The sequence below is a fragment of the Bos indicus x Bos taurus genome, chromosome 9 (assembly GCF_003369695.1).
Source record: "Bos indicus x Bos taurus breed Angus x Brahman F1 hybrid chromosome 9, Bos_hybrid_MaternalHap_v2.0, whole genome shotgun sequence".
In the NCBI taxonomy this organism is placed as follows: domain Eukaryota; kingdom Metazoa; phylum Chordata; class Mammalia; order Artiodactyla; family Bovidae; genus Bos; species Bos indicus x Bos taurus.
In genome coordinates, this window is record NC_040084.1 from 90,235,342 (window position 1) to 90,257,814 (window position 22,473).

Sequence of the window (22,473 nt, forward strand, 5' to 3'; positions counted from 1 at the left end):
ACCTGACAATAATGTAGGTTTGAATGAATGTCATATGTATGACAAGGTGTCATACATATGTCCATAAAAATTCAGACAACTATTGATTTTAACAAATACGGAAAAATGTGCAATTCTGAGAGTTAACTAAATGTCTCCTAGTTCTCTAACCTATAAATCATATAACCTTAATAGTGAAATTGCTTTTCCTCCTCTGGAAATCCTAACTTGTTCTAACTACCATAAATTTAACATTTATTCATTATCTACTAGGTAGAGCTCTTCATAATTGTCATCCTGGAGTTTATGTTTTCAGAATATTCTTGAGCCAGCATTTCCAGCTTCTCTCACTTTTTTATAGGCTAACTGTCATGTCCTATTTCTTTTCTGTAGTTACAGGTTGGATTTATTAATACTTTTTGAAGTGAAGGAGCACACACACCATGGGAGAACAGTGAGGGTCTGTTTATCAAGCACATGATTTATTGGTGTTGCTCTGAATACCAAGAGGTCTTTGACAGCTGTGCAGCCTCAAGTAGACGTTCCTGGGCTTTCCTTCCCTCTCAGGCCTCCATCCTCTGAAGTCAGTCTTATCATTTCATGTTTTCCCTTGAGAGTCAAACCAAATTTCTGATCATTCATTAAATACTTTACATAAAACAAAGGACTATTCTCTTTTGTCTACTTCTTGTAAGGAAGAGTTCAAAATATTCAGCCAGAGTCATGATTATATGTTTTTTCACTTAATACGTTCAGAGACATATATAAGTTAGCTGTTTATTAAAAATGTTATTCTCAACTGTGTTAACTCATGTGTTTCAAGAGAATACTGTATATACACAACCTGATTTGCTATAACAGAATTTTCATAAGCTATACAAATCTTTAGTAACAAATCAACTTAAACTTCTTTGGCAATAATTTCTACTAAAGATTCATAATTAGCATAGTCCTTCAATGACTGTACAAGTTCATCCAGTAGGTACTCTCCTTGCATAAAAGTTTCAAGATCATGAAGTGACTTGTTTATTCTGTGATCTGTGACTCGGTTCTGTGGAAAATTATATGTTCTTATTTTCTCTGACCTTCCTTTTGTGCCAATCTACATATTAAAAGAAAAAAAAAAGAATACAAGATAGTTAAAATCAGGGCAACTAAACCTACAAAGTTAATTTACCTAGAGATTAAGCTCTTGGTTTATAATTTGAAACACAATGTTAAAAACCATATTTTAAACATTTTGAATTCTCAAATTTAACATGGGCACTTGATACAGAAAAAAGAACATAGGCTTGAAAAGTCAGACAGCTTAGTACTTGAATTTTGAATCCTCTCTGCCATTTTTTTTTACTTTATAACTTCAAGTAATTTACTTCAACTTTAAACTTTAGTTTCCCCATTTATAAAATACAGATAATACCTACTAACACTGATAATGTACACATACAGCCTGGCACAGAGTTGATATCCAAAAATGGTAGCTAAATATATATAATCTCTGTGAATTGATCTGGTTATCATCAGTGATGACAAAGTGATCAATTCTCCATAATAAAGGAGTTAATAGAAGGGCTCTGTAATTATAAAATCAACTGCCAAACAGGAAGAAGGTAAGTTCAATGTCCTTTCCAACTTTCTTCCATAATTTTAAAAGGATTCAAAATGAATGGGAATTCGGTATATCTTCCTAAGATAACTTTGCTGAAAATCCTGAGAAAGATACTTTTGAATACAAAAACAGTATAAATGTGTAATAAGATTACTATAAAACAAGCCCTTGGTTCAATGACATGAATTATACTTTAACTTTGACAAATACAATGAAATAATTTTAACACATATTAAAACTGGGTAATCTAAAACTATTTTTATCTTTTCAAAGCATTTAAAAAATTCAGTTTTACCTGAATCTTTCTAGCATTGTATCGTTTACTTGTTTCTTCTTCTAGCTGCAGGCTGTACAGTTTTGCACGTAACTTTTTCATAGCCATTTCTTTATTTTTCAGTTGAGATCTTTCTTGCTGGCATTCGGAAACAATACCTGAATAGTGTTATGAGAATTAAAAGAGTTTTAATAGAAACATCTTCTTCACGTATTATCAAGGAATACTCCTTTTCCTTCTTCCTTTATGAAGGGAAAAAATAAGACTCTAATATTAAAAAAGGAAAATGGCTGTCTGGGGAGGCCTTACAAATAGCTGTGAAAAGAAGAGAAGTGAAAAGCAAAGGAGAAAAGCAAAGATATAAACATCTGAATGCAGAGTTCCAAAGAATAGCAAGAAGAGATAAGAAAGCCTTCTTCAGCAATCAATGCAAAGAAATAGAGGAAAACAACAGAATGGGAAAGACTAGGGATCTCTTCAAGAAAATCAGAGATACCAAAGGAAGATTTCATGCAAAGATGAGCTCAATAAAGGAAAGAAATGGTATGGACCTAACAGAAGCAGAAGATATTAAGAAGAGATGGCAAGAATACACAGAAGAACTGAACAAAAAAGATCTTCACGATCCAGATAAACACAATGGTGTGATCACTGACCTAGAGCCAGACATCCTGGAATGTGAAGTCAAGTGGGCCTTAGAAAGCATCACTACGAACAAAGCTAGTGGAGGTGATGGAATTCCAGTCGAGCTATTCCAAATCCTGAAAGATGATGCTGTGAAAGTGCTGCATGCAATATGCCAGCAAATTTGGAAAACTCAGCAGTGGCCACAGGACTGGAAAAGGTCAGTTTTCATTCCAATCCCAAAGAAAGGTAATGCCAAAGAATGCTCAAACTACCGCACAATTGCACTCATCTCACACGCTAGTAAAGTAATGCTCAAAATTCTCCAAGCCAGGCTTCAGCAATATGTGAACCGTGAACTTCCTGATGTTCAAGCTGGTTTTAGAAAAGGCAGAGGAACCAGACATCAAATTGCCAACATCTGCTGGATCATGGAAAAAGCAAGAGAGTTCCAGAAAAACATCTATTTCTGCTTTATTGACTATGCCAAAGCCTTTGACTGTGTGGATCACAATAAACTGTGGAAAATTCTGAAAGAGATGGGAATACCAGACCACCTGATCTGCCTCTTGAGAAATTTGTATGCAGTTCAGGAAGCAACAGTTAGAACTGGACATGGAACAACAGACTGGTTCCAAATAGGAAAAGTTCGTCAAGGCTGTATACTGCCACCCTGTTTATTTAACTTATATGCAGAGTAAATCATGAGAAATGCTGGACTGGAAGAAACACAAGCTGGAATCAAGATTGCCGGGAGAAATATCAATAACCTCAGATATGCAGATGACACCACCCTTATGGCAGAAAGTGAAGAGGAACTCAAAAGCCTCTTGATGAAAGTGAAAGTGGAGAGTGAAAAAGTTGGCTTAAAGCTCAACATTCAGAAAACGAAGATCATGGCATCCGGTCCCACCACTTCATGGGAAATAGATGGGGAAACAGTGGAGACAGTGTCAGACTTTATTTTTCTGGGCTCCAAAATCACTGCAGATGGTGACTGCAGCCATGAAATTAATAGACGCTTACTCCTTGGAAGGAAAGTTATGACCAACCTAGATAGCATATTCAAAAGCAGAGACATTACTTTGCCAACAAACATCCATCTAGTCAAGGCTATGGTTTTTCCAGTGGTCATGTATGGATGTGAGAGTTGGACTGTGAAGAAGGCTGAGTGCCAAAGAATTGATGCTTTTGAACTGTGGTGTTGGAGAAGACTCTTGAGAGTCCCTTGGACTGCAAGGAGATCCAACCAGTCCATTCTGAAAGAGATCAGCCCTGGGATTTCTTTCGAAGGACTGATGCTAAAGCTGAAACTCCAGTGCTTTGGCCACCTCATGCGAAGAGTTGACTCATTGGAAAAGACTCTGATGCTGAGAGGGATTGGGGGCAGGAGGAGAAGGTGACGACAGAGGATGAGATGGCTGGATGGCATCACTGACTCGATGGACGTGAGTCTCAGTGAACTCTGGGAGTTGGTGATGGACAGGGAGGCCTGGCGTGCTTCGATTCATGGGGTCTCAAAGAGTCGGACATGACTGAGCGACTGATCTGATCCGATACACAGAACAGATAATTTTACAGTTATTAGAAAACTGAAAATTGGACTTACAGCTCAAAATATTTATATACTGAAAGCATACATACTGAAGAGTAAGCATTAGTCATTTAATATGGATTATTTTCTGGTACTTTTACCTAGTCACCACAATTTTTTTCAAAAAGTAGTAACTACTCATTATACAAACTGAACTATAAAAGTTAATGTTATTACCAGAGATAATCACTATTAATATTTTTATTCCTGTTTATATACTATGTGTTACATAAAACATCATCTTAAAGTTTAACATGAGAATTTTCTCATTTAAAAAAAAAGAGAAAAAATCAACCCAACACTCCCAGCAAGCACTACCAACCATGGGAATTATGCCTATCTGAGATCATTTATAGGAAGATTGAGGTTTCCTATCCTTGTGCTCTTTTTCACATGTAAGTCACTGGAGCAACACTTGTAAAAACACATGTAGTTCTATCTAACACAATTCTAAAGACTTAAGAAAAATTACAGCTCCACTGCCTAACACTATAATCAGGACAGAACCCCCAGATGTCTGCAGATGGACTTAACGGAAAGAAGCCCCTGAAATTGCATGCAAAACTTTGCATATAAGCATGTTTCTGGGTAAACGGTCCAAGTTTTCATTTTCTCAAAGGAATTCATTTTCTCCTCTCTCCAAAAAACACTAAAAACTGGTGATTTAGAGCATTTTCTTATAAGGGATCACCCATGATATTACTTCACTGTGAGGATTCTTTTTATAATTAGTGATATAATCACTAATGTGGAAATTTCCTGGGCACGGATCTTTCCCTCTTCCTGCCTTTGTAATTATCCTACAGAGTTTCAGCTAAGGAATCTAGATAAATCAAGTGTTGAAAATAAACAGTTCCTAGTAGCCTATACGTTGCTGGTAACTGAAGATCTGTTTCAGAGGAAAAGTCATTCAGAGTTTGATTTTTATGTTGAAGAAGGAACCACGCACCCGTTGGGAGATGAACGATCCGGACAGCACTGTCTGTGGTGTTCACATGCTGCCCCCCGGCTCCACTGGCTCGCTTAGTATCAATCCTCAAATCCTTAGGATTAATCACCAGGTTAATCTATACGTAAGAGAAAAGTTGGGAGTTTTGAAAATTACATGTGTGATCTGTTCAAAGAGCATTATTTATAAAAATGCATGTCATAAAAAATATTTGTATAAGATTTGGAAGGTTTAATTTTAAGAAGAGAAAATAATTGGAAGGATACCATTTTTTTAAAGACTTGTCTTATTTGAAGAGTGGGGCTTACCAGGTGGCACTAGTGGTAAAGCCGCCTGCCAGTGCAGGAGACATAAGAGACGCAGGTTCAATCCCTGGGACAGGAAGATCCCCTGGAGAAGGAAATGGTAACACAATCCAGTATTCTTGCCTGGAGAATCCCATGGACAGAGGAGCCTGATGGGCTACAGTCCACAGGGTCACAAAGCGACTAAAGTGTCTTAGCATGCACACAGTGGATAAGTATCAAAATATAATGCAAAATAAAAACAAAACCTCCCTAATCCTCAAAAACTAGACTTCTCTGTAAACTACCCTCTTATTACCAATGGCAGATCTCAGCTATTAATAGAAATGTGAATATAATCACTAAAATGATTTCTGAGTTCAAAAAGACTTTAGTGGAGGAAAAAAAAAAGATGCTAAAACACTACAGGAAGGTTTTATTTTGTTTCATATTAAATACAGGAGGACTTAAACATACTTAGAGGCAGAGCAGAGATGAATGGAAATGGCTAATACCAAGAAGTCAAGGATACAGATTCAATTCACAAATACACTGGATCTGATATCAGCATAATGCTCTGTCCTGGCAGTCACCATCCAAAGCACTGCATTTAAAAAGCTCTTGCATGAACTATACCCACTCTGTGAGATGTCCACAACTCTAGCAGCAGGCATCTTATCATTCACAGGCCTTCTAGGTCTCCCTATGTAGCTCTTAACTGTTGCTGCTGCTGCTGCTAAGTCACTTCAGTCGTGTCCGACCCTGTGTGACCCCATAGACGGCAGCCCACCAGGCTCACCCGTCCCTGGGATTCTCCAGGCAAGAACACTGGAGTGGGTTGCCATTTCCTTCTCCAATGCATGAAAGTGAAAAGTCAAAGTGAAGTCGCTCAGTCGTGTCTGACTCTTAGCAACCCCATGGACTGCAGCCTACCAGGCTCCTCCGTCCATGGGATTTTCCAGGCAAGAGTACTGGAATGGGGTGCCATTGCCTTCTTTGTCTTTACTGTTGCTGCTGCTGCTAAGTCGCTTCAGTCGTGTCCAACTCTGTGCGACCCCACAGACGGCAGCCCACCAGGCTTCCCCGTCCCTGGGATTCTCCAGGCAAGAACACTGGAGTGGGTTGCCATTTCCTTCTCCAATGCATGAGAGTGAAAAGTGAAAGTGAAGTCGCTCAGTCGTGTCCGACTCTTAGCGACCGCATGGACTGTGGCCCACCAGGCTCCTCCATCCATGGGATTTTCCAGGCAAGAGTACTGGAGTGGGGTGCCATTACTGTTGCTAGGAAGAATTAAATGAGATGATACATGGACCTCAGTCTCCATCTTTTCCTGAAAATCTCTATCTCCAAGATGCTTAAGCCAAAGTGACTAGTATCAAGGGTTGCTTTTACTATTTATCCTGCTTCCCTCTCTCCCTTAACTATCCTGTTCCTCACCTAGATTTCCTACAGAAATTAGACTAAAGAAAGGAACTCCATGTACCCTATTAGACAGTAATACAGACTTTCTAAAAAGTAATAAACAGAAATCCTCAAGCTTCCTTCTCACGTGCTTATTTCATTCTAAAAAAGAAGTTACAAATTTCCCATCACTTTTCAGTGTAAGTGATGTAAGCAAAATATAACTCCCCAACTAAGCTACTTAAAAATATATAGACTGAGAATTTGCTGGTGAAAATAAAGTATACTCATTGTGTACAATGTAGCGATGTTACTATTTTAATATGACTGGATTATAAACTCACAATTCTGTAAAGTAGTTACCCTTTATTAAAACAGGATTCTTGCTATTGATATTCTGGGAACAAGTCACACAAAGCGAGTCGCCATAAAGGCAAGCAGCTCGTAAACTCTATTTAATATTGTTTCTCCTTTATATGGTCTCAAAATACCTGCTGTAAGCTTAGCAGTGGAGAAAAATAGACAATGCAACATCATATGACTTTGTTGTTGTTTAGTCACCAAGTCATGCAAAGATGGACACAATAAAAGACAGAAATGGTATGGACTAACAGAAGCAGAAGATATTAAGACGAGGAGGCAAGAATACATAGAAGAACTATACAAAAAAGATTTTGATGACCCAGATAACCATGATGGTGTGATCACTCACCTAGAGTCAGACATCCTGGAACGTGCAGTCAAGTGGGCCTTAGGAAGCATCATTATGAACAAAGCTAGTGGAGGTGATGGAATTCCAGTTCAGCTATTTCAAATCCTAAAAGATGATGCTGTGAAAGTGCTTCACTCAATATGCCAGCAAATTTGAAAAACTCAGCAGTGGCTGCAGGACTGGAAAAGGTCAGTTTTCATTCCAATTCCAAAGAAAGGCAATGCCAAACAATGCTCAAACTATGGCACAATTGCACTCATCTCACATGCTAGCAAAGTAATGCTCAAAATTCTCCAAGTCAGGCTTCAACAGTACGTGAACCGTGAACTTCCAGATGTTCAAGCTGGATTTAGAAAAGGCAGAGGAACCAGAGATCAAATTGCCAACATCCGCTGGATCATCGAAAAAGCAAAAGAGTTCCAGAAAGACATCTACTTCTGCTTTATTGACTACGCCAAAAGCTTTGGTTGTGTGGATCACAATAAACTATGGAAAATTCTGAAAGAGATGGGAACACCAGACCACCTGACTTGCCTCCTGAGAAATCTAAATGCAGGTCAAGAAGAAATAGTTAGAACTGGACATGGAACAACAGACTGGTTCCAACTAGGGAAAGGAGTATGTCAAGGCTCTATACTGTCACCCTGCTTATTTAACTTCCATGCAGAGTACATCATGGGAAATGCCAGGCTGGATGAAACACAAGCTGGAATCAAGATTGCTGGGAGAAATATCAATAACCTCAGATATGCAGATGACACCACCCTTATGGGAGAAAGTGAAGAACTAAAGATAAAGAGCCTCTCGATGAAAGTGAAAGAGGAGAGTGAAAAAGTTGACTTAAAACTCAACATTCAGAAAACTATTATCATGGCATCCAGTCCCATCACTTCATAGCAAATTAGATGGGGAACAATGGAAACAGTGACAGACTTTATTTTTTTTGGCTCCAAAATTACTGCAGATGGCAAGTGCAGCCATGAATTTAAAAGACACTTGCTCCTTGGTAGAAAAGCTATGACCAACCTAGACAGCATATTAAAAAGCAGAGACATTACCTGGCCAACAAAGGTCCATCTAGTCAAAGCTATGGTTTTTCCAGTAGTCATGTATGGATGTGAGAGTTGAACTATAAAGAAAGCCGAGCACTGAAGAATTGATGCTTTTTCTGAACAATGGTGTTGGAGAAGACTCTTGAGAGTCCCCTGGACTGCAAGGAGATCCAACCAGTCAATCCTAAAGGAAATCAGTCCTGAATATTCATTGGAAGGACAGATGTTGAAGCTGAAGCTCCAATCCTTTGGCCACCTGATGCAAAGAACTGACTCATTTGAAAAGACACTGATGCTGGGAAAGATGGAAGGCAGGAGGAGAAGGGACGACAGAGGATGAGATGGTTGGATGGTATCATCAACTCAATGGACATGAGTTTGAGTAATCTCCGGGAGTTGGTGATGGACAGGGAAACCTGGCATGCTGTAGTCCATGGGGTCGCGAAGAGTCGGACACGACTGAGCAACTGAACTGAACGTGTTCAACTTGCAACCCCGTGGACTGCAGCCCTCCCAGCTCCTCTGTCCATGGGATTTCCCAGGCAAGAATACAGGAGTGGGTTGCCATTTCCTTCTCCAGGGGATCTTTCCAATCCAGGAATTGAACCCACATCTCCAGCATTGGCAGGTGGGTTCTTTACCACTGAACCACTAGGGAAGCCCTTAAGTTCACTTATATATCCTTAATTCTTATCATTTATTGTTAAAATCATATCTATTGGACTGCGATAATATATTTGAAAAATGAATTCAAAGACAAGATGACAGTCAAATAAGAAAAGGAGATACTCAGTTCAGTGAGGTGAGTGTTACTTGGGGGCAAGGCGCTGTGCTGGGCTAGGACTCCCGGGAGCGGGGCTATGGTGCCTCACCTCAGTGGGCTGGGGTAGGATGGCTACAGTCATGGTGCTGGTGTGGATGCGGCCTTGCTTCTCTGTCTTGGGCACTCTCTGGACTCTGTGCACACCTCCTTCAAACTTCATGTGCTTATAGGCTTCTGAACCCCCAATGCTGGCAGATGCATGTCTAAGGCCACCTTGAAAACATTGGTGAAAGACATTTGTTATTCCTGCCAATTATAAATAGCTGACCATCACTTCTACCATCTTTAAATATAATTAAAAGAGCTACAAACTTATATAAACACATCAACTGTGAAACATTGAAAGCCTTTAGCAAGTCTATGATATTCAGTGTTTTAGTATCTTTATTGTTTATAATTATTAAACATAAAGCATTTATGGTGTCAATAAACTGACTCAGTAACACCCTGAAGGACTACTTATAAAAAACCATTAGCCACTGAATGACAAGTATTTTATAGGCCATTTCAAAACTGGTAATATTTCTGCATTCAACATTATTAAGTTTGAGCAAACTCTGGGAGATAGTGAAGGTCAGGGAAGACTGGCATGCTGCAGTTCATGGGGTCGCAAAGAGTTGGACACGACTTAGCAACTGAACAGCAACAATTATTAAGTAAATGATAAGCATAAAACTACTTAATCCTCCTTACACAAAAATTATAAAGCTTAATCATGGTCTTTCCAACCCTTTTCCCTAAAATACACATAAATAAATAAAATCTATGCTTTTCTCAAAACAAACCAAACAGTTTACTGACCTATTTCACTTGGAAAATATTCCAGGGTTTCAAAATGCCATCTTTTAAATGCAGCATACTGCTGATACATATCAAATATCTCTGAGGTAAACAACATTGCCTCCTGACCCCCAACTCCTGCAGTTACCTCCAGGATCAAATCATTTTTATCTGTTTCTTCTGAGGGAACCAAAAGTAAGATAATCTGCAAATAAAAAATATCACCCCTCCTATAATTAAGATTTAAAATATTTGAAAAAGAGCTCAGTGATTAGATATAGAATTTTAAATATTTAATTTACTTAAAAAAGTTTCTCTAAGCAAATACCTTAATATTGCTGATTACTATTCAACCATCTTGCCAACTAGACCATACAATGCATAACTTCTAAAAATATTAATGTTATAACTACATTACAAATGCTATAAGGTTCAGCTAAAACTTACAAGTTTATTTCTTTTTGGTGTTCATGTATATTAGTTCTCTATTCAGTTAATGATTAAGTCCTTGCTGTGAAAAGGATACTGTATTGTGTGTAGCAAGCATAAGAAGCAATCCTTGGAGATTTATAGCCTACTATGGCAGGAAAAGAACACTCAGATTGCATTTGTATTTTTCCTAAGCTTCTTTAATATGGAAGAGACATTTGCAATTTTGGAACTGGAGAGGCTCTTAAGAGATGATCTGGTCCAATACTCTCATTTTACAAGTCAAAGAAAATGAGATTAACAGAGTGCAATGATGAATTAAAAAGCAAAGTGTCAGTTACTGGAACTCAGATCCTTGTGCCTAAGTCAGTCTTCCTTCCACTAAAATTGTATGTTTCACACTTCAGTGTGTGTTAGACACAGACACAATAGAAGACAGACTTCTCAGATGAGGTGGATCAAGAAAGAAAAGCCGCCAACATTTATAAAAATGGTTCTTTAATAGAGAGGCACTCTGCTAAGGACTTTATGTATTTTAATTCTTAATACATCTTGGGCAGGTACTATTAACAGCTCCACCTTAAGATGTGAAAACTAAGTTTCTCAAGTTTAACTTAACTAATAAGTTTAACCCTAGTTGGCCAATACCCTACAACTAGAAAGTGGAAGGGCTAGAACTTGAACCCAAGTCTCCCTGAGTTCTGAAGCATCGCCAAGGTGTGCTGGCCAGGAGCTGGCCTTGTTCTCCTGCTTTCCCGTAGCTCTAGCCTGTGCCAAAAGAATGTGCCCATTCACATCCTGAACTAGCACGACGCAATTTACACCTGTGAATTACTAGCCAACAAATAGAAACCGTTAATACACGCATTCTTCTACCTCACAGAAAGTTTATAGAGTAGAAGCCAAGTTACCTGAAGCTTTTCAATTTATTGTGGAACTTTTCTTCTAGAGTAGGTGGTGCGGAAATTAATTTTTGGTTAAGTTCCACACTTAGGTAAAGAGAGAGAATTTCTATGTTAAGCATCCCAGTTCCAAGCTCCGTCCTCACTTTATCATGTTCTTTCACTTATATTTCTAGAGATAACTGCTGTAAACCTTAAAGCTCTGCTTTACAGAATTAACAATGGATCTAATTTCATGATTTTTCATCTAACTTAATATGTTCTTTTGCAGTTCTCCTAGATATAAAGCCAATACTCTTAGATATAAATGCAATTCTGTTTTCAAAATCCTAAGGGGCCTAGTCCAGGCTGGCACTCTATAAGAGTGTCAAAGACAAAAAGATAAAGAAATATTCCTGCTTCCACCTACCATTGCTCCACAGTCTCTTCTACTCATGTCTACCCCCACCCTCACCTCTCTTAAAAAACAAAAGAGAGAAAACATATTATCAACATTTCATTGCCTTCTTGGAAAATTCTATTAATGTGACATTCATCTTTCTTTCAGATTTCTACAATCCTTTTAGTATGATAAAAACGGAGCTACAGGGAGTATGCTTTTTCTGCTTTAAAAACCAGGTTTATAATTGTAAATACTAGCATGCTGATTAGTTCTTGACTTGCTTTTATAAAGTTATAGTAAAATATAATGGAAGTGATAGCAGAATGCTTTATTCTTTGCACAAATGCCATACCTGATGCTTTAATTGAGCTATTTCTTTTTCACATGAAGTTATTTCATTTTCGGCAAGTTTCCTTAAGTCCTCATTTTCGTCTAAGAAAAAAAGGCAGCAGGTTGAGTTTTCCTTAATTAGTATTAAATAGCTGACAGAGTTCAAGGTAAAAGTTTTGTCACTGCTGAAGGGAAATATAACAATTACCCTTTTTTAATAACTGTCATTAATTTATAGCACTTTATGCACTAGTTTTTATGAGCATGCAGTTAAAAAACAAAAACTTTTTTCCTGATGAGAAGGGTAGAAGTTAAAAATAAAAATAATCTCTATGGGAAAATACAAAGAAGCTACTCAACTTTTCTATAATTCTTCCTCCCCCAACTATTCATATTAACAAATATGCTTTTAGTTTTCAGACTTAAGACTCTACAATAACGAATGAATGCACTGAGTGAGTTAGATCAGAGGGGAAAATAAGGCACCATTAGTAAAGCCAAAACTGAGTTAAAAAGTAGAAAGTTATTTATTGTCTTATTAGGAAACGCTTAATATAAAAGTATCCACCTAAACATTTAGACCCTGCCTGATATTCACAGAGTACCTACAGAGTACCTACAAGAAGTACTCTTCTTCTCTTTCAGGCTTTACTCTAGTTCTTATTTCATCTAGTTTTCACTTTTACCTTACAAAATATACCTCCTCTTTCCTCTATCTGATGGACAACATGCAACCTATAAAACGGAGAGAAGCGGAAATTGTATTAGCTATTACAGTTTGTTATCTCTGTTGAAAGATCAAACTCTGTATTGGCTGGAATGTCTTATTCATTTACTAAGAACCAATTATGCTGGGAACTGGGAATAACATGTAACACTTGCCCTCAAGGCAGGATTTTCAATCATTTTAGTTTCTTTATATTATTCTAGGGGAGAAAAGCTCACAAAAAATAACAGCCTAAAACATTATGTGGTTAAATATTAAAATAACAGCATGCAGAAGCAATTTTTTGTTTTAGAGATGCGCAGAATAAAGGAAAAAAGGATTAACTCAATGAGAGATAACAGCAGCAGCAAATTGAGATAAACAAATACAGGGAGTGTTGGTGACATGGCAGGATATTATTTTGGTAAGAATGGGTTATGAGATTTGGTGAAATGGAAAAATGTGCTTCATTAAAAAAAGCAAAAGTGAATTAGAGCCCCAGTTCAACCACTAAGGTTCTCTTAGAACATCTCTCCTAACGTCTCTGAATGTCAGTAATCTCAAGAGTAAATGAAAGATCTGAGTTGGATGACTTCTAAGAGGCCTTATTAGTTCTGAAATGTAGTGTTCCAGTTAAGATGAAGAAGACTGGAACTAGGGTGTAGACATAATCTAACTTAAATACTTCATTTTATTTAATTCAGGTCCCCCAAACACTATCAATTTCAACATGTATTGAATATAATTTTTTTTTTTATATTAAGGCTTTGTGGCTGCTACGGGGACTTGAAGCTTGGCTTATGAAACTGATTTAATTTTCCCCTAAAAAAATACTTCTAATTTTTTTTTTCTTTAACACTCTGGGCAGCTTCTTCTCTTAAATCACTTAATTTAGACTCTCCTTAAGTCTCAACTATACAGTTGCATTAGCCTTCTGTCTTCCATGGCATCTTTAGTCCTTTTCCAGATTGCTTCTCAACTGCCTCCCATCAAAGTTCCTAAGCAACAAAGCTATTCCTATTATTCACTCCCAACCCAAAAGCTTCTGCTGGCTTCCTTCTGCCAAAAGGATGAAACCAAACTTTGCAGGTTAGTATTTGAGCCCTCTTACAAAATGGTTAACCCCACCCTCCCCCCTACCCCTCGCCTCCCCAAACCTACCCCTTCCTCAGTTAATGCAGAATGCAGTGATTAAGAGCATGAGATTTGGAGTCAGTCCTATTCAAGCTCTACTCCTTAAGAGTAGTTTAACCTGGGCAGAGCTATGTTCTCTTTGTATCTCAAGTTCCTCTTCTGTTGCATGAGGCTAAAAGAACCTACTTCATAGTTTATTATGTGAACTGGATGAGTTAATAGACAAAGAAAAGCAAAGCCTAGAGGAGGCAAAGGATCGATTAAAGTTAAACTATTATTATATCATCTAAGGTTGGGCCTTTATACTTGTACAAGCCTTTCTCCTTCCAAGTTCTCCTTGCTCTCCCAGGTCTTTACTGATTTATGTTCTCACTTATCAGCTGTATCAGAATTAATTTTCTTGCTTCAGTAGACTGTGACCCTCTCTAGAACCTTTCCTTTGGCTGGCCACAGGCCAGCCACTAGGCATCCCCAGGAATTTGTGCAAATTAAGTAACTTGAGCCCCATCCAGATTCGAATGGGCAAGAATCACTTGGCAAGCTTGTTAAAACCGCCGCATGTTCTAGGTCTCAGAGTTCCAGTCTGGGTTTACTTAGCACGCATTTTTTCTGTCACTTTTGTGGGTGGCCGCTCTACCACACTGAGAAACAATGCTCTCGACTCCTTAACAGGAATAGGGCCTTGTCTTCGGTGAGCTCATCTCCTGCCATTAAATACGCAACCAATTAAAGTCAACTTAAGTTTTGTAAAAGGGCGTACAGCACTGTCAAGAGAGCACAAGGAGAGGATGGGACCAGAACTAACATAATAATGTCTTGACCTTTGGTGTAAACCATAAAGAGCTGCAACTGAGTAAAAAGTTCAAAATCAGAGTGTGTGGAGACGTGACCGGCGGCTTAGTGCAAAGGGCAAATGAAGAGTCAAGACTCCGCTCTGAATCCCGCTGCCCTAGGCCAGGCCCTTACCATGAAGCAGGTGCTGGGTCTCCTGCAGCTCCTGCTCCTTGTCGCTCAGAAGTTTGGCCACCGCCACCAGCTCAGGCCGCCTGACCTGAAACTGGGCTTCAGAGCCTACCTGGCGCTCGAGGAAGGTCCGCAGAGCTCCGCCGCGGGCGAACAGCTCCTCCAGGGGCAGGTTACTGCAGCTTAGGTGTCGGCAGGCCGGGACAACACCCCGGCGGGCCCAAAAGCCCCGAAAAACGTTCCAAACTAACCTGGGGCGCATAACTACAGCCAGACCACCATGGCAAACAAGACCCGGAAGTTCCGGACAGAGCAAATCTCGCGATACCGCGCGGCTCGGACACAGGGGCGAGGCCTATCCGAGCTCCGCCCAACTCATGCGCCAGTTTAAAGGGGCTTCCAGGAAGCCTGGTTGGGAACTTCCGGTCATGCATTATTAAACGCCGTAGTATTCGCGGAGGCCGGAAGTTGAGATGCAGAGCTAAAAGCGATAGGGGCGGGTCTGAGAGACCTCGGGCTCCTCCTCTAAAGAGTAGGTCAGAAACGCCTCCTGTAACGAGCCGGGGGGGAGTATTGGGCCGGAAGGGGAAAGGCATAGATTGTTATTACGCTTTCTGACGTCAAGATTGCTTCTCAGGTACTCAGTGAAGCTTTCAAGTACCGCGCTGGAGGGCCGTACAGTGTCAACTACAGGAGCTGAGATCACAGTACAGATGTCAGTCTGGACTGTCGTCCCCAAAGGCGAATTGTAGAATGGCCATCAGTGTGTGTATGTGTGTTTACTCCTCTTCCATTTCTCGTTCTCCTGTTTCTCCTTTCGACGGTGGTTAAGGCTCGATTCATGGGGTCGCAAAGAGTCGGACCTGACTGAGCGACTGATCTGATCTGATCTGAAGGCTCGTATTAATGGGACGTGACAAGTGGATTCGAAGACCAGTTACCGAGTGATTTAGCAAAATCTACTTTCCTGCCCTTTATCTGCCACTTAATTTACATAGCCTTTAAACGACTTGCTTCCACACCGATTCTCCTGCCTAGTCTCACTTATCCCTTGTTAGTCGGCTACTTTTTAAAGACGTTGAGCCATTCGTTTCCTGTTTGCTGCTAACCACTGCCAAGCAAAGCCTTGACAGCCCCGCCTCCGGGGGCCCCGCCCGCCAATTTGACACGGTGGATTAGTGCCCAGAATACTGAAGTTTATTCGTGTAATGCTTTTGAATTTTTAAAGACCTCTTCATAGACCACCAGAAGAATGTATGAAGTGAAGTCGCTCAGTCGTGTCCGACTCTTTGCGACCCCATGGACTGTAGCCTATCAGGCTCCTCCGTCCATGGGATTTTCCAGGCAAGAGTGCTGGAGTGGATTGCCATTTCCTTCTCCAAGAAGAATATATAGGAGAGTATAATACAACCCAGAGAGGCCTGGGGACGCTACAGCTGAACTCTCAATTGGGGAACTCTCACCACCTAACTAGTTTGAGCAGGGCTTACTTACTGTACAGAGACCTGACATACTGAAAAAGTTTCTCATTTATTTATTTTTTAAATATAAAAATACAGGAGTCCTCTGCAAGGTTCAGTCATCCTTACTTAAGTCATCTAATCAAAATTGTTAAGTATAAAATTCTTATAAAATGCGCTTGCATTGCCTCTGCTGTATTCATTTCTGTACTCTACATACAAATGCAAAGTGAAGTAGAGGAATGAGATCACTCTCCAAACAATATAAAACAGAAATATGTTTGGCTACTTAGAAGCTTCCACTAACTCAAATCTTCTTTCATTTTGTATGTGAATTAAAGCCACACTACTTTTACAAAATTGTCTTGCTTTAAAGTAGTGATTGAAATCGAATCTTAAATTCAAATCCGAGTATAGAACAGGACTGATGAGGTTATCTACATCTCTTTTAGGAACAGGTATTTCTCAAGTCTAAACTCAACTTTGAATATTGTTTTAAGCACAGAATTGGGGGGAGCTACTTGACTCCGAACTCTCAGCTGAATTTTTAAAACAAGTCATTTCATGAACATACTTCATTACTTATAAAAGGTGCAAAGGTGCAAAAATGTAATAAGCAATAACCTTGTAAAATAATGTAAAGAATCCAGCCAGAAATTATTTTCCCTCAGATGTGTAAGCAATTTAAGTAATATAAATAAGTGTACCTTTACTCCTGTAATGTGACACCAATGAGGAAACAGTGACTTGTCTAAGGATACATGGGTGAATTCTTTATTAATTCAAAACATTTAAAAAAAGTCAGTGTGTAATGCATGTGTGTTTTACAGTAATATCCATGGGTGTCCACAGTGTAGTCAAATGAAAACAGCTGTAGTTTGATTTACTTTGAAAAGTCAAAGATCTATACCGTTTGAGATTTCTGAATTTTCTTACATTATTGTCATGCTCAACTTCTATTATATGTTGAAAATTCTAGCATTTTCAGGAAGTATTATTGTACATAGGTAAAAATAATAAAATAGATTCAAGGAAGGAGGAATAAAAACCCAAAACAACTTAATTTAGAGGAAAAATAATCTGGATTATCTATTCAATTTATAAGTACCTACAGTTATTTTGGCATTTCAAAATAACCAAGCATGGTATCTCAAGTTATATTCATGCATTCAAAACTTCTTTATGGTCCACTAATAAATATTGATCAACTCCAAAATATGGATATAGATTATTAAGTACAATGAACATAGCAAAAATTTACACATGTTCAATATGATAAATTTTACAAGAATCGAACACATTGAAATTATTTTTAATATTTAGCAAACATCTTAAAATCATATACAAGAAACACTGTATTTATGACAAATAGGTTAAAGCAAGACGGAAAAAATCAAGTCTTACATTATTCCAGTATTCGGTGTTCATTGTTCAGTGAAAAGCAATATAGAAAAGTACTCACCAAAATGACCATCAATTGAGATTACCTTTTAAGACAGTAAGACTAAAATCTTCACTACCCAAGAGACGTAGAGGATTAAGGTAATTATACATGTAATTCAAGAGAAGAAATTCACTTTCACCCCCATTAAGTGAATATTCAAGTTAACACTATTTTGGAGTTTTACTTTCCTATATCAATTTCCAGTTCATTATATTTTCTTCATAATGTTTGTTAGCAGTCATTTAGTGGAAACTAATAGCAGCGCTGAGGAATCTGCTCTGAGTATTATGTCAGTGTAAATGTCCAGTAAATCTACCTCCAAAATACCCTCTTAAAAAACGTATCACTTTACAGTGGAAAAATCTAACAGACACTACCTCAGTCAGACGATGATGTTCAACATCAACAATAAGTCATGTTGATGATGGTATGTACCTTTGATATGGTGTGATATGAATGGCACTTCTGTGGTCTTTCCTCCAAAATCTAATAACACCTGTCTATTCATGGGAAAACGATCAGAAAAATTCCAGTTGAGGGACATCTTACAAAATACTAGGCCTGTAACTCCTCAGTACTGCCAGGGTTATCAAAAACAAGAGAAATTTGAGAAAACATCATAGCTAAGAGGGTAACATGATGACTAAATGTAATACCATATCTTGAACAGAATCCTGGAACAGGAAAAAAAAAAAAAATTATGAAAAGCAAAGAAGGGCAGGGAAGCCTGGCATGCTGCAGTCCATGGTGTCTCAGAGAGTCGGACATGACTGAGCAACCGAACAACAGCAAAGGAATCTGAATAAAGTATGGACTTAATAATGCATTGATATTGGTTCACTGGAGAAGGAAATGGCAACCTACTCCAATAGTCTTGCCTGAAAAAAATCCCATGGACAGAGGAGTGGTGGGTTACAGTCTCTGGGGTTGCAAAGAATTGGACGGGACTTTGTGACTGAACATCCATGTATTGGTTCATTTATTGTGACAAATGTTTCATGGCTGTGACATGTATGGATCCTATCTGTACTATCTTTTCACTTTTTCTGTAAATCTAAAACTATTCTAAAATAAAAAGTTTAATAAAAAATTTTATGAACACACAACTACCTTTTATTCTCTTACTTTCGTGATAAACTTATTTTAAAAATCATACTACCTTAATAGTAAAAAGCATGCTTTCTATTCCATGGCAGTGTCAATGTTTTCTACTGGCTATCTTTTTTAACTTGGGTTTTAGCTCTGACTCCTACATATATACTTGGCAGATTAACTGAAAAATTCTTCCTATGCTTGGGAATGTTTATTTCCTGTGGAATTTAAATTTTCAAATGATTTCTCTTAAACTTCGATTTAAACCTACAATATTATACACCCACTCACACATCTGCATATACACATCTAAATATATCTGTGTGTGTGTCATTGAAAGAAACATTTCTTGTTTGTAGATTGAGTATGATGTTGGTGAACTGAGAACAGTGATTTTGAATCACATTATTGAACAAAGCAAAGACATATTCATATATTCTTCTGTCTTAAAATGAGCTTGATCGTATTTTTTGAATGAATAATTCAATCAGATTTTTAAAGTACAGTTTCAAAAAAATCTTGGCAAGTGCATTGAAGGCACTTAATGCATTCATTCTTGAAATGGGAATTACTGAGCTAGAGAACTTTGATATAATAATATGTAACACTTCATTCTATGTTTAATTCATTCTCATGGCAATCCTGTAAATTTTTATATTCTTCATTTGAAGAGAAAGAAACAGGTTCAGAGAGGATAAATGATTTGCCCAAGGTCACATGAGACAGAAGTATAACTGGAAGACAAATGTATAACTAAAGCCTGGTATTTGGAAAGAAAATGTATCCCTCTGTGGATTGTTGTGTGTTCCAAGGATACTACGAAGAGTGCTGCAAGGAAGATCTGAAACAAGTTTTTGATATCAGTTTCACTGGTAAATATTTGCAGTTGTAATAACTAAACTTTTTATGGATTGTTTTCTCAGAAGAACAAACATTTTATATTGGTCAGAGATTAAAAACAAAAAACTGAAAAGGGCATACAAAGTGTTTGCAAGTTATATTTTGAAAACTAAGGTCATAAAGTGTCAGTATAAATACAGGTAAAAAAACAATTCTAGAAATATCTTTCCCACTTTTCAAAATAATTTGCCATCTAATGCAAAGTTTTCAAAGCTTGTGTTTGATAGGGCCCTATCCATAGACTTTTTAGGTGGCTTATTTTGTATTTTCTGACTGTATTTTAAATTTCTTCCTTGCATACTTCTTCCTCAAAGCATCTGGTATATTGCCATTTTGTAAATGTAGTTTGTTACAACTACAATATGACATATTTCTTCAATATAAGTTAAAAGTGTATAGAAAAAAAAGGATACATTCAAAAATAAGAATCAGGTATTATTTTAAATCAGCTTAATGGGGTGAAAGTGTATTTTTGCCCCTAATAAATAAATACTATTTACCTATTTCTATAGTCCTTTTGCAAAACTGAACTCTCAGGTAAATACATGATACACATTTCATTCCACACTAACAACCTAGGCAGCATGAAAGGATACTAATAAACACCCCATGCATATGACCAAATATCAACTGGTCATCTTATGTACATATTTTAAGATTAAAAAAAGTGACCACATTACGGTCTTAACTTTTGCACTTCATAGTGTTGATATCAAAATTGTGTTTTGCTATTGTTCTTTTGCCAGTGCACCTACTGAGCTTAGAGCTGCCCTATAACACTGTTGGGATATCTGTATTACCTTTGGGTAACGTAATAACAATTATTCAAAGTAAAGAAGCATCATCCATTCATTTTTAATGTGATCTAAGTTCAAAATGCATCTCTGAACAGATGTCTCCAATTTATATAAATATATATGTATATTTATATATGACCTATATCCTCTACTTTTCTTTCCATTATAGACACATCTGAACTTAGGCATTATTTAAAGAGCATTAACCTCTTTCTGTGTACATTAGCAGATTCTAACAGTATACAAAGATATCTTGGTAATGTAAAACATGAAGTGTACCTTCTAAAGTGCTAATTTTTCCTCAGGGAGGAACTTACTCTCTAGAAAAAAATCAAACTCTACCAAAACAAATATTGTGCTCTTGGAATGGTAGCATAGACACCAGTTGAGGGCTTTTTTGTTTGTTTGTTTGTTTATTATAGCTCTGTAATTAAAACAGAAAGAATTACACCATACTTTAAAAATTGGTAGAGTTGCAGATACATAGACATACTGTTAGATACACTTAAAACATTTTGAAATTAAAAGAGTTGCTCTCCCCTCCCCTGAAAATAGGAATTTAGCACAGAGGTCCTCACATAGTGTGGTTATCGATATTTGATGTGTAAATCTACCCTAGACTCATTCTCAACACATTTCTAGTCAGGTTTCAAAAGGGTATATCAGCTTCAAAATCTGTATTCTACAAATGCCCCGGGTTAGAGATTAGGACTCTTTATAAGGGCCCTATCTTTTACATTTGGTAAAATATTAAAAGTATTGTCAAACAGACAATTCATCTAATAGTCCAAAGTATCTTATAAAGATAACTTATGACTAGCAGGTCACCATCATATATAGTAACAACAAGAATATAAAGTCTACACTTAAAAAATTTGATTCATGCGGTGTATCTTAGTATATTACATATTTTCTAGTCATGTATACCATACATTGTGCCTCAAACACAGGAACAAATGTGATATTATAACATATATGTGTATACATCATTGTAGCATAACAAACTCAACTCTAATCAAGAAAAAAATAGTTTAGGAACAATAAACTTCACGATAGAAGTGATGATTCTTTTAGGTTTTTCTTCACTCGTTAGGAAAAAAATATGACTTTTTGTAAACATCTTCATAGCTCTCTTTTCCCACTATGTTACTGAAAACTATTATTCAAACAGTAAATATTTAATTGACATGGATAAAGCATGTCTTAACACTAACACTTTCAGACAAAAACAGGCATTTGTTAAAAGAAATGTTTATTATAAATATTTTCTATCTTATATTTTAACTACATTTTCATAAAGAATGTATTTAAAAGTGCTGAATACGGTAGGATAGTCAGCAACGCCAGTGTAAACAGAACGCTTTGTTTTCTACTCTGCAAACGTTTTTTTTTTAATCCCATTTTGTCAAACACTGCAACAGTTAAAATATTTGCATAGGGAAGATTATAGCCCTTTTAATCATATCTCCTGAATGCTATACAAATTAGAAAATCAAATTCACATAAAAAAATTCTTGAAATGTTTAACTTTATGGAAAAAGAAAATTACGATGCCAACCTTTCAAGTAAAGTAAATTTTAAAAAGAAAACCCCAAACTTGTTTTTCTTAAAAAAAGTTTAATAAATTAAAAAAATGAGAGGTAGTTAAAAAATGACAAAGGAAACTTATAATTTTAATATCATCCTTAATATAAGGCCAGTATTCTTAGTGGATATAAATATTTTTAAAACTTTCATTTTAGGTTACTCAATATTATACTTATTAAGTTTAAGATTAAAAAAATAGCCTCCAGGGGATATTAATATTCAAATGTAACACTTTGATATAAATATGACACTGTTGTCTGTGTGTG

General features: G+C 37.3%; 1 protein-coding gene across 3 annotated transcripts; it reads right to left on the reverse strand.

Moving 5' to 3' along the window:
* Nucleotides 1–440: 440 nt before the first annotated feature.
* On the reverse strand, nt 441–15,261 carry MTRF1L (mitochondrial translational release factor 1 like). 3 transcript variants are annotated; one of them, XM_027551891.1, is made up of 7 exons: nt 15,040–15,261; nt 12,147–12,226; nt 10,103–10,286; nt 9,351–9,514; nt 5,030–5,147; nt 1,884–2,020; nt 441–1,081 (listed from the first exon to the last, which is right to left on the reverse strand). In XM_027551891.1, exons 3-7 carry the CDS (start codon nt 10,197–10,199, stop codon nt 881–883), a joined length of 717 nt encoding a protein of 238 aa, XP_027407692.1. In that variant the 5' UTR covers nt 10,200–10,286; nt 12,147–12,226; nt 15,040–15,261; the 3' UTR covers nt 441–880. The 3 variants fall into 3 exon arrangements, with proteins under 3 accessions (XP_027407692.1, XP_027407689.1, XP_027407691.1); XM_027551888.1 differs by having other exon boundaries at nt 14,931–15,250; XM_027551890.1 differs by lacking the exons at nt 10,103–10,286; nt 12,147–12,226 and having other exon boundaries at nt 14,931–15,249.
* Nucleotides 15,262–22,473: the final 7,212 nt, after the last annotated feature.